General features: G+C 47.2%; 1 protein-coding gene across 6 annotated transcripts in view; it reads left to right on the top strand.

Moving 5' to 3' along the window:
• The first annotated feature begins 2,715 nt into the window (after positions 1 to 2,715).
• plekhh3 (pleckstrin homology, MyTH4 and FERM domain containing H3) overlaps positions 2,716 to 12,233 on the top strand; it is a 33,342-nt gene continuing 23,824 nt past the window's right edge. The window contains exons 1-3 of one of the 6 annotated variants that reach the window (XM_035614626.2): positions 3,165 to 3,295; positions 8,418 to 8,429; positions 8,531 to 8,611. Coding sequence is in view for 2 of the 6 variants with exons in the window: in XM_035614623.2 (XP_035470516.2) it covers positions 3,161 to 3,295; positions 8,418 to 8,473 (191 nt within the window). In the remaining 4 variants the exon portion in view is untranslated. Of the gene's footprint in view, positions 3,296 to 3,901; positions 3,992 to 4,131; positions 4,627 to 8,417; positions 8,474 to 8,530; positions 8,612 to 12,233 lie in introns of those variants that run through there. The other 5 variants (XM_035614624.2, XM_035614623.2, XM_035614627.2 and 2 more) reach the window with 5 other exon arrangements.

Here is a 12,233-nt window from a genome sequence, read left to right as displayed (position 1 = left end):
AATGATCAACAAAAAAAAAGACAAGAGGAAGAACAGAAGGTTTATTAACGGCCACAATGAAGATGGGGTGTATATCAAGAGCAAAAGAGCAACGCCGCCTGATTTGATTTTCCGAGAAATGTGGTTTCATTTCAACCGCTCTGCTTTCATCAAAATCCTATTTTTCTTCAAAACTCTGTCACATCCAGCAAAGCCATCCCGCCATAATGTAACCTATCAATAGCTGCTTGTACATTCCCTCTTCCCTGGCCGTGTGAGGCTACAGGCTGCCTGGCTCGTGTTCATGCTGGGAGCTCAACCAAATCATCTGCCCTACTCCTGATCCCTCAACCTGACACACTGTATCAGGTTATCTTGTGCGTATCTAAAAGTGTGTGTGCGTGCGTGCGTGCGTGGGTGTGTGTGTGTGTGTGTGTGTGCATGCATGCGTGTGTGTGCATGCGTGCGTGTTTGCGTGCATGCGTGCATGCGTGCGTGCGTGCGCGTGTGTGCTTGTGTGGAGAGTCATGTGTCATCTCCTGGAAAGAGTGGAAGAGAAGGACAGAGAAAGAGATTGTAAAACTGGGAGAGAGTTTAAAAGACAAACTAAGAAAACGATACAATAAAAAAAAAAGGCAATGACAAAATTTCTGATATTCGAGGATTTTGATTATATACTTTTGCTCTACTGACTCTTGCAGAAACCCTATGTGGAGAGAGGGCAGTTCCTTTTTTTCCCCCTTTACTAGCGTGGGCTGAGGGAGCGAGCTCTAAAAATAAAACATATGTTCCTCCAGGTCTGTGGGAGCAGGGGCCCCCAGCGTATTGTTTTGGGATATGGGGGAGGACAGGGAGGATCCGGCCTACAGAGAGAGATACTGCAGAGTGGACACAGACAGAGGGTGAGAGTGGAGGATAGGGTGGGAGGACACGGGGTTGCTGTACCATCAAGAAAGGACTTGAGGAAATATTCCTCCTTGAAACAAGCTCCTTTATAATGCACACCTACATGGTAAATGGAAAGGAAGCTGAAATCAAGTCGTACTCTCTGTCCTCTCTTCTTCCCTGTGTCCACTGAGGCTGAAATGTGGGGCAGTGCGTTTGTGTGTGTTGCTTGAAAAAGGTCGGTCTGAGACGGGTGTGAGGGGGTGGTCAGGATTACTGTCCATAATGCGGAGCACACCCCAGCTGAAAAGGTGCATCCGTGGAGCCTTTTATTGATTCACAAAGCCCTCGGGGCAGCAGAGGGGGCCAAGGGTTAAAAGTATCTGAAGGGGCAGTGTACTTATGTATGCACACTGAAAAAAGAAAACTGCCTATAGTGTGTGTGTGTGTGTGTGTGTGTGTGTGTGTGTGTGTGTGTGTGTGTGTGTGTGTGTGTGTGTGTGTGTGTGTGTGTGTGTGTGTGTATTTGGTGGGAAAACTGAATCAAATGAGCATATCCATCAAGGTAAAGAGTTCTTCTTGGTGAGGAATGAGTTAAAGTCAGCTGACTGAGATGTGCATGTGTGCCTGTGTGTGTGTGTGTGTGTGTGTGTGTGTGTGTGTGTGTGTGTGTGTGTGTGTGTGTGTGTGTGTGTGTGTGTGTGTGTGTGTGTGTGTGGAGAGAGAGGGGGGGGGGGTGGTGCACACAGAGCAGAGTGCAAAGGGGAAATGAATGGATATTAAGGCAGAAATAAGCATGAGAGCCGAGGGGACTGGATACATCACGTGTCTGGATTTAGCACCAGCCCTCCCTTACCTCCTACTGCTGCATCTTTGTAGACTGTTCAGCAAAGTGGAAGAGGAAAGAGTGGGGGAGGAGTGTGTGTGTGTGTGTGTGTGTGTGTGTGTGTGTGTGTGTGTGTGTGTGTGTGTGTGTGTGTGTGTGTGTGTGTGTGTGTGTGTGTGTGTGTGTGTGTGTGTGCGCGAAAGAAAAGCAAAAGAGCCAGTGAGAGAAAGAATAAGAAATGCAGACATTAAGAGAAAGCAACAAAGAAGTGTTAACAAACAATTGGGGGTAATTAATGATATCATGGCACAAACAAAAAGCTGATCCCACCTTCAAATAAAGTTGTTGTTTTTTTCAAGTCAGCCAATCATTCTTTAATATTCTCTCACAGCCACATTACTTAAGTACTGCACTTAAGTGTAATTTGGGGTACTTTACTGAGCATTATTTCCATTTCATGCTCTATACTTCTGATGTAAATGTTCCATTTACCTGTATTTTCCTCCACTGCATTTATTTAACAACTGTAGTTACAGATGTGTGGCAGCACGAGAGGAAAATCGAATAAGAAATTAAATGAGAACAGAAAACAGAACCTAGGGTAAATAAGATGAAATAGACATATATATATATATATATATATATAATAAGACATACTTAAAAGTAGCTGTTGTGCGATATGAAAATAACAATTACGTTTCAGAGTTTATAATATAAGTAAAAGCTGTAGAAAAATGTACATACACTTATTACATGGGTAATTAAATTCAAAAATATTGATAAATAAATACCCCTGCTCCTGACTGATACAGTATACAGTCTGTGCATGTGATGCTCTGTCAGTGTGGAGGGGAGGGGCGTGTCTTGTGGGGGGGCGTGTCTTGTGGGGTCGCATCATCTCCGGGGAGTGTCTGTGCTCAGCCAACCACATTCCGGGCCTGAGGTGCGTGGGCGTGGCCTTTCCTCCCACACTGTCCCGTCCCAGCTGCGGCAGCACGCTTTTGTTCAAAAAAAAAAAAACGAGAGAGAGAGAGACTCCCTCACAAGTCAGACAGTCGCGGTTCCCTCGCGCTGTGTCCACCACTTCACGAAGGTGTTTCTTCTTTTTTCTTTTAAAAGAAAAGACAGCAGCAGTATGGCTCCGCTCCGACGCTTCCACATCGACGCGCGTTTAAACTGCACTTCCTGTTTCGGATGTTAAAGTTTTCTCTTGGTTTTTTGGGGGTTTTTTTCTTCCTTGAAGCCCACTTGGATTACGACGCACAGTTCCTGGACTATTTCACATGTTCTGTGACAGAGAGGAGACGAGAGAGTGAGCTCATGTGTGCCCCCTCATCATCCTCCTCATCCTCCTCCTCCTCCTCCTCGCCCGGACATCCATGGAGAGAGGGTGTCCCGTTTGCGCACGGGAGTTACGCTGAGTTCACCGACCCGGAGACCGTGCAGAGCGACCCTCCTCACCTCATTTGAATGCCTTTGCAAGGGGTCCGCTGGTTTCTGTGCTGCAGGCAGGGCTTCAGTTTGCTGGGACGCGACTATGGGGAGAAAGAGGAGGAAGAGTCTTTCGAATTGCGCAACAAGGACGACTTGACTCCCAACGGACGGGTAAGAGTCTCCACCTGCACCAGACGGCGGCAGCAGCAGTGCGTTCGTCGCTGCGCACAGATGATTGAATGTGTACATCTATAAATGTCAAATAGTGACTGTAAACAAGAACAAAATTATAATAAATAAAAACTTCCCTGTGCGTCTTTGCACATTGCACCTTCATAAAACTGGGTCAACTTAACTCCACGCGCACAATTCCAGTTTTGTGCAAACAGATACGGCCACAGGCCTTGATAAGAAGTAAATATGGATTTGCACTTGGAGGCGTGATAAGAAATGCATCTTGTGCGCATAAGACTGCCCAGTGTTTTGAAGAAGCATGCTCCCTGGTTACTTCTGTGTGTGTGTGTGTGTGCGTGTGTGTGTGCGCGCGCGCGCAGTCCAAGCCTCTTCCCTAGGATGTGCTGCGACTGCCTGCCCAGTTTGACGTCGAGGGTTTGGGAAGCGCGCGCACGCACGCACGCACGCTGGTCGGTCCCCATAGTTGCTAGGACACTTGACTTGACATAATGCAATTCCCCACCTAGAACCATAACCTAACCTTTGAAGTGCACTTTGAAGTTGTGTGAAGGAAATGTCCACACACACACACACACACACACACACACACACACAATGATGCAAGCTGGAAAAGAAACCGGCGTGTTGAACTGATCCTGTGTTTGGCCTCTGTCCACTCCTCCGTTGCAACTGGTAAGACTGTGGCCTTGTCTCTGGTGATGTTAGTCATCTGATCAGGCACAGAGAGTTCAGCATTGTCCATCCACTTGTGAGGCTGCATTGTTGCCTTGAGTTGAGGTAGGCTCTTTTTTCCTTTATGGCCCAACCTACAGGGAGAAAGAAAAGCATATACTCTGGAATAATTCTGGAGTTATTTCCATCTGCCTTGGTAACAAGTGGCTCACACGAACAAGCACGGCCTCGCAGGTGAGAGTACAAAGCCTACACCACCTGGAGCCACTGCTGTTTGCAAATCGTGCTTATCTATTTAGTGGCGCTTGCAACCAACCAGTGCAACACCACAGCGATTTGCATGAAGACGTTGGGAGCATACGCTTCGTACAGTTATTGTCTCGGCAGAAGTCTAAACAGGACCAGCAGCAGCAGCAGCAGCAGCAGCCAGATAAGAGCAAACATCTGTTGCTCTGGTGCAACCAGGGAGGTGTTGGTTTTTTTGAGCACATGTCTCCTTGGCAAACTTCCCTGTCTTCAGTCCTAATGTACCGTCTGCCTGGCATCGGTTGTCAGAGGAACACAACTGGGCTCCACATCTACAATCAATATACATGATCAAAGTGACTTCTTCCAATGGAGGGGGCCTTTTTAAGGTGAGACATTAAAATTTCGCAAAAGTGTGTTCCTCTGGGTGGATTCCATATATTGGTTTAATGTATTCTAGGTGTGTTATTTGGTGGAGAACCCTGGTCCCTAGTCCATTCTGGTCCATGTATAATTTCTCAAAAAGATTAAAAGTGAGCAAAGGCTGAGCAATGATGCAAGATTTGACCGACAGAAAGTGTCTCAGGAATACCGAAAATGTTTATTTTTTCCGCCAAGTTGTCGTGAACGGAAATGACTTTGAGTTTTGTTGGTCATCCGTTACCAGTCATTGCATGCAGAGTTGGGCCTCCTGAGCCCAGAGCTGTCAGTCTCGATCAAGGGGACGATTTGTTGGAGCTGCCCCAAGTATCTCGAATCATAACACACAAAAATTCCCTTAAGAAAGATGCATTTATTATGTTTTATTACAAGCTGGTGTATGGAAACCACCTGACCACTGTGGGGCTCGTCGAGTCTCCTTTGTCTCTAGAGCCGCTGTAGCGCTGTTACATCAGTGATGGTTCTGGCTTTGGTACAATTCATTTCTTGCTCCTAAATATTCATAAATTATGATTTGACTTGTCGTTTTCTATTAATCTCAGTGATGTATTCCCTTTCGAGGAGCATCCTGTGTAATCTATCATGTAAGTCAGCCCCTTTCAGTTTATCAGATTAGTTCCCTAATGGGAGGAATCACTTTATTGACCCATGTGACTTACCAAGAAACCCCCCCCCCCCCCCCCCCCCCTCCAAAAAAATCTTCCCTTTGGCTGATTCTTTTTGTTACCCAGGTGTTCTGAAGTTATTGATTATTGATTCCTTGATGCTTGCAGGAAATGAATCCACTCCTGCAAATCCTGTTTCCTTTTGATCTGTGTCACCGGTGGGTATTTGCGAGTCTGTGTCAATAGTCTACACTGAGCCAATAATTGAGACCACAGTTGAACCACTCTAAGCCAATATCATCAGCTGACCCACTCTTATCCAATTTCAGTTCGTTAACCCCCTCCCCTCAGAATATACGGATCTGGGAGATACTGTTTGGCTCTCCATGGTGTCAACGGAGGGGGGGTGGGGCGGAATTGAGGGTTGAAGATTCCCAGGGTAAACCCCTCAGGGCTTCGTTCCATCATTTACCCCAAAGAGCTCCATTTCATCCGGAGCTTGACAAGCCACATTTTCAGACGGCAGGTCAGACCTCCCTGGGTGTGTCCTTTTGGGGCTTCGTAATGATGAAATACTCCATTTAGCAGGACTCCGTCCAGCTCCTGCCAGGGATGACCACAGCAACCCACAGGTCTGCCGGAGTCTCCCTTTGCCTAAAGCACGTCCAAAACCTCCACCACAATCTCCAGAGTTGTTTTCCGACGCGGTGCCAGAGGATGCCACGATTTGTAGCATCCACGGCACCGGAGCCAATGGCGACGCACTGTTTCCTCGCCAGGACTGTTCTCCTTCTCACTGAGGTTGGAATCATGAGTCAGTGCTGACGCTTGTGTAGGCTTGGCCCTCAGGAGCACGGGGCCATTTCGGAACCCTTTTCCCTGCATGTTTACAGTCCCCATTCAATGAAACTGCCCTCCAACAGCTGGCCAAACAGTCCCACGGAGCTGAATGCCTCCAGTGTTAGGACAGCAGGGCACTAATTTTGGGACAGGACATCCGTCATTCTCTCTTCTTTCCATCTTTCCACTGAAACTCCAGTCAACTTTTATGCAAGGTGAAGCCACATTTACCAATTAGCACCGCCAGCCCTGTGCCGTCGCATGTGTGTGGATCGGGGCACCGCAGTGCATCCTGTTGCTCGGGACAAAACGGACACAGTCCCGCTATTGGGTCCCATTAACTGTCACTACTGAATCTGTCTTCGGAGGTGTCACGGAACGCTGGTTTATATTTGGTTTCCTTTGCGTCTCTGCCTCACCACCTCCAGGCCACACATCTGGTCTTCAGGCCGACACTGGCTGAGCCCAAGCATTTCCTCCTGGTTACTCAGCCTCCCGGGAGAGCTGAACGGAGAGAGAGAGGGAGAGAGAGAGAGTAGACAGAAGGGAAAGCGAGAGCGGAAGTCGGCCACGGAACGAACACATCACAGCATCTTTCCCTCCTTCCCTCCATGCTCTGTACTCGTCTGGAGTGATTCACCCGCTGCTCGTCCAAAGGGTGAGCGTTTGCCAGGGCTCTGCGTCGCACGCTATCCTTGTTCTTCGTCCCACAGGCCATTAACTCCATCGGAAAGCCATTTTTTCTGTAAATTGTCACATCTTGTGGAGAATGATCCAAAGAATATTGTAACTCTATCAACCTGACCCATTAGTTTTATTGATTGTCTGATTAGTTTATATCGTGGGATTTACAGCTTTGCAGTCGTTGATGTGATTTGTATTGATTTGTCGCTTTCAGACTTGGCTTGAGTTTTCTTCTCCGGGGCTGTTGGATTAGCTGAATCATTTATGGTTAACAGACAGGGGGAGGGAATTACCGTACACACTCTCTTCCATTCACAAGTGGCTTCCTGACGCTCTCAGTTAGTCTTGCCTGTCTGGTTTGACTTTTACAGTATCGCTCCCTCAGTTAAACATTAATCCCCTCTCATTATCCGAACCCTCGTCTTTGCCGCATTTGCCTCAGAGTCCGTCTGCCTTGTAAATATGACACAGATTCCATACTGGCCTATAAATTTGCAGTCCGTGTTTTCTTTGTCAGCGTCGGGCCATCCAGAAAAGAAGCAGTCGACTGTTTTGACAGGGCACGGGCTATACTTAGGCTAGTTTGCCCAGTAGTAAAGTGTGGTGTGTGAACTGTTAGGGGCCCAGAGCTGACCTGGATAGTGTTTCAGGTAGGCCAACACCCCCGAGCTGGGCCGGGGCAGCCACAGGGGCTGGCTCAAGGCTGCGGCTCGCAGAGACAACAAGTCAGGCCGCGGGGACACACAGCGCTGCCTCGCACACCGAGGGAATCGGCCCATGTTGCGCACAGGCGGGCTCTGGTGTCTGATGGGGTTTTCCAAAGTAAGGTTTGGGAAACTTGAGGGCTGGAGCATCTGCAAAAGGAAACATCCTCTCCCATCTTCTGCTACACGGGGAAGTCTGGGAATGAAAAGTTCATTGTTCCGCCCGTGAAATTTGATGTTACGCGTCTTGCCAGTGGCAGCCCTGATTTGTTGTCTGTAGAAGCACCAACTCTTAGCTGGACAGGATAACTTTACAACTTTATGTTTATGAGATAATCATCAGCAGCAGCAGCAGCAGTATAATAATATTTTTATTATACAAACGCCCTGAGAGATCTGGTCCTTCTCACTTGTTTTCCTCAACCACCAACTTGTGTCTCTCTCTATACACTTGGATTGAAAAGATGAAGGCAGCTGCTCCTGCAAATGTTGCAATCTCAAAGACCCAAGTTTATTTTTAGGTTAACAACCTTCCCAGAGAAATTGACCGATCGCAATAAAAGCATGTTGGGGTTTGCACGCAGCTACAGCACAAAAGATCCCTCTGTTCCCCCACTCCTATATTAAATGAGCCTGTTTTGCATGCCACAATTTCTCCCCACCAGCTCGCCCCTTGCAAGTGAGAGCCAAGCATTACAGGAACAGAGCAGCTATGTGCCGTGGCTGCCAGCAACGGCTGCATTGGTCTACTGTAACATGGCCACTGAAGGCAACCATTGAGGAAACCTCTCCAACCTGTGGACTAGTTGTAAAGACAAAATAATATTTGTGTTGCATTATCATCTGTTTACCCTATTCTCTCTCTCTCTCTCTCTCTCTCTCTCCCTCTCTCTCTTCTGTCGACAGAGTCCACCTGAGGTGACTGTTTCTCAACCAACTCGCACAGCCAACGGAACAAATGGGTAAGGAGGGAGAGGAACAGGTTTCTGAAAAAATAATTATTTTATTTCTTTTTTTAGGAAGTAATAGTTCCTTGTTTTACTCGTGTACTTCCGCTGAGTGCTGGGGATTTCTGTATTAATTCTGAGGCAGGCTCGTGTGTAAGTACACTTGATTTTTCACTTCCTCTCCTGTGTGTGTGTGTGTGTGTGTGTGTGTGTGTGTGTGTGTGTGTGTGTGTGTGTGTGTGTGTGTGTGTGTGTGTGTGTGTGTGTGTGTGTGTGTGTGTGTGTGTGTGTGTGTGTGTGTGTGTGTGTGTGTGTGTGTGTGTGTGTGTGTAATATCATAGGGCTCTTCTCATGTGCTAAGCCACGAAACATGTGCTCTAACCTTATACTCACACACACACACACACGTTCACATGTGCATGCGGCGCAGGCTCACATGTATTTATGACAGAATATTTGCAAGCTGCTGCTTATGGATATGCAACTGCCAGGTTAAGCCTCGTTAACCTCTTGACTTTTTGAGTTTTTTCCATTCAAAGGTCGACTCGGCGGTTGTCGGGGGCTGCGCTGGCCAATTATGTCAATCTTCAACCATGAACTTTGAGACCAATCCCTTTCCTCAGCTGTTTCCAGACACGAACTCTGGAAGATGTCCAGCGCAATTTTCTGGACTTTTTCCGGAGTTCATGTCTTTTCTGTTTGCCTTTGCCATATGACGAAGGCAACAGGAAATTATCTTAGTCAGATGCGTTCACACCCAGCGGGGACATTTCTGGAAAATTCTGTGGCCTCTGGATAGAGCATGCAGCAGGCAGGACATGATGATCATTTTTTGTTTACAGTTATCAATCACGCCCACTCGCGCACTGTGAATTTTTCCAGAGATTTGTGAGCTCACTTGGACATTTTTTTCTGGAAATTTGACTTGGGAGCTGGCCGGTAAGGTTCCGGAAAATGGCCGGAGCCACATTTGCAGCCCTAGTCTGAAGGTTGTACACTCAGACTTCCAGTTACAAGGAACCACTGTGCAACTCGCAAACAATTAAATGGTCATGTGGTTTTTACAAGTGAATGCTAGTGTCAAAGAGAGGGAGTGATTAATGGAGGGCTTGACTAGACTATTAGTACGGAGCTGTGATCTCAGACAGTGATGTAGCCAGGCTCTGCTCCACTCTATCTCTGGCATCGTGCCCTCATCCCCCCCCCCCCCCACCAGCACCACCTCGCTCCCCTCATCCACAATCTCCACTGCACATCTGCCGACGAGTCACAAAGCGCGACTTGTAGGACGATCACAGACAACACGTGAAATAAAGGAGCAGCGGCTCTCAACCAGAGGACGGGCTGCCTCAGGAGGTACGTCGTCGAGCCGAGGCCCGAGACATTGTGCCGCATGCCGTCTGTAGAGTAGACGCGGGGGGGGAAAGGTAGGCAAACTGGACTGGGTGACTCAGCCCTACATCAGCAGCACTCCCCGAAGAGGTGTGGCTCGGATATATGTGTGCGTGTGAGTGTGTCACTTCTACAATATAGTGCCGGTGGTTTTGAAGGGAGTGTGATAAAAGCCTGGCTGTAGTCATCACAGGGGGGGGGGAGATTAGAGAGTGCGGCGCTCCGTCATTACCTGGCCAGCGAGTGGACACGCCCAGATGTTCGGCAAGGACAGCCAAAAAAGCCAGGCGTCGATAAGTCGCGGCATTGTTGTGCGGCGAACGGTGTCATATCAATTTATCTTAGCCCTCCGGAGAAAAAACGGCTGGGCGGGCGGCTCAGGTTTGCTTTGTGCTTTTATTGAGCCGTTGAATTGAACCTATTAGTTTGAATAACGGCCCCAGAATATGCTGGTGATAAATTGGGGGAATTTATGTTTGTTCTACCAGACTGAGGTTAGAATGGTAACACTCAGATAATTCATCATGATGCAGGCCTGATGTGGTTAGGAGGGGAGACAGCCCCCCACCCCCCCAAAAAAATAAAAACACAGTGGCGTGTACAGACACATGTCTAGGGATGCAGATTGTGGGCCACCTCAAGTGTCCATGTGAAAATACTGTTATTTTTGTGTCATGTGCATTTTGAATCTTCTAACAGAATCTAAATTATGCAAACTTACATAGCCACACTGCACACGCACAGTCAACTTATTGGTAACTCTGAGACATTCCTGTAAATTTGATCTTATTTCCGTGTCGTGCACACAAAGTGCTCAAACCTCATGGGTTCACAAGACACCGAAAAGTACAGTCGCCGTGGTCAAACACTCTTATTACATTTCTCTTCATTATAAAATAAAGTATTATCTTACAACTCGGCCTGTAACTAAATATTCTGCCTTTTCCTCCCAAGCTTGGCAAATGAAGTCTGCTACTAAAAAAAAATAAAAAAGTTCCCCTCCTGAAGCGCCGAGCCAGAAGAAAGGAACATAAATAGTGGACATTTATTGCATCCAATACGTCCTCGTTGACAGGAAGGTAGAACAAGAAATGGACCTCATGCACAGTTTCACTTAGTTTACAAAACAATGACACAAAGTACAGACACAATGTGATCAAAAGTATCTTACTATCACACAAAAAACAACAACTGTAACACAGGAAAAGACAGTCTGGCCCATTTTTGTGTACAGAAACAATATGGAAAGATTTCTGTGATTTCGTGATCTGGCCTGATTTTGTGTTTGAGATTCCTTTTTACTAGATAGACTTGACTGGACAGTCTGCATGGTTCTTAGCATCTAAAGTTTGGAATTCAGTATTATATCAATCATACTACAATACAGTTGATTGTTGAAAGGAAACAGTGTTTTAATTTGACTGGTGTATGACAGTGAGGACTGATGTGGAGAGGAAGTGATAATATTTCCTGGTGTGTGTGTGTGTGTGTGTGTGTGTGTGTGTGTGTGTGTGTGTGTGTGTGTGTGTGTGTGTGTGTGTGTGTGTGTGTGTGTGTGTGTGTGTGTGTGTGTGTGTGTGTGTGTGTGTGTGTGTGTGTGTGTGTGTGTGTGTGTGTGTGTGTGTGTGTGTGTGAGTGTGTGAGTGAGTGAGAGAGAAGGGAGCAAGGAATGAAATAAGATTGTACCCATTTGAAGAAAAACAAAATCAACATCTGGCAGTCGGTGCCAATATTGTGGCAGACACACCACAAATGATTCAGTGCAGGGGGAAGCACAGAGAAGTGTAAAAATAATTTCACTTCATTATGAAAACTTCAAGGGGGTCAGAGGATTTCAGCTGAGTAGGCGGTCCTTTAATGTGGCACAGGACACATGTTAACAGCGGGTCTGATTTCAGTCGGCAGCTCGCTCCCCTCCTGCTGTGTTCACACTCGGATCTGTCTTTCATCATCACTAGTTTTTCATCCTCACGCCTCCTTCTCAACTGTACCGAAAAAAGCAAAGTGGACACATGAGGACTTCTCTTTCTCATCATTCGTTCCATCTGCTTCCTTCTTCTTCCCCCCTTTGCCCTTCTTGACTGTCAAAAACTTGACATGCTTTTGGTATGGGTTGCCAGGTCAGCGAATGCTGAAAGAGACCAGTGTAATGTATTTCATGTGTGTGTGTGTGTGTGTGTGTGTGTGTGTGTGTATATGTGTGTGTGGATATACAGTGTGTCCGTGCATGACGGAGAGAACGTATGCATGAAACACGCAGAGTGTTTGCGTGGAAAAGCTAAGAAGAAGTGGGGCCCCCGGTAATTGCCTGTCTGAGTGTCTGTCAGCCAGTCTGTCAGCCGTCCAGCCCTCGCAGACTGACCCCGTCTACAACATCAGCAAA

The sequence above is a fragment of the Scophthalmus maximus genome, chromosome 17 (assembly GCF_022379125.1).
Source record: "Scophthalmus maximus strain ysfricsl-2021 chromosome 17, ASM2237912v1, whole genome shotgun sequence".
Taxonomy (NCBI): Eukaryota; Metazoa; Chordata; class Actinopteri; order Pleuronectiformes; family Scophthalmidae; genus Scophthalmus; species Scophthalmus maximus.
The sequence above is the reverse complement of the archived record's forward strand: the minus strand, read 5'-3'. Positions and strand labels throughout refer to the sequence as shown.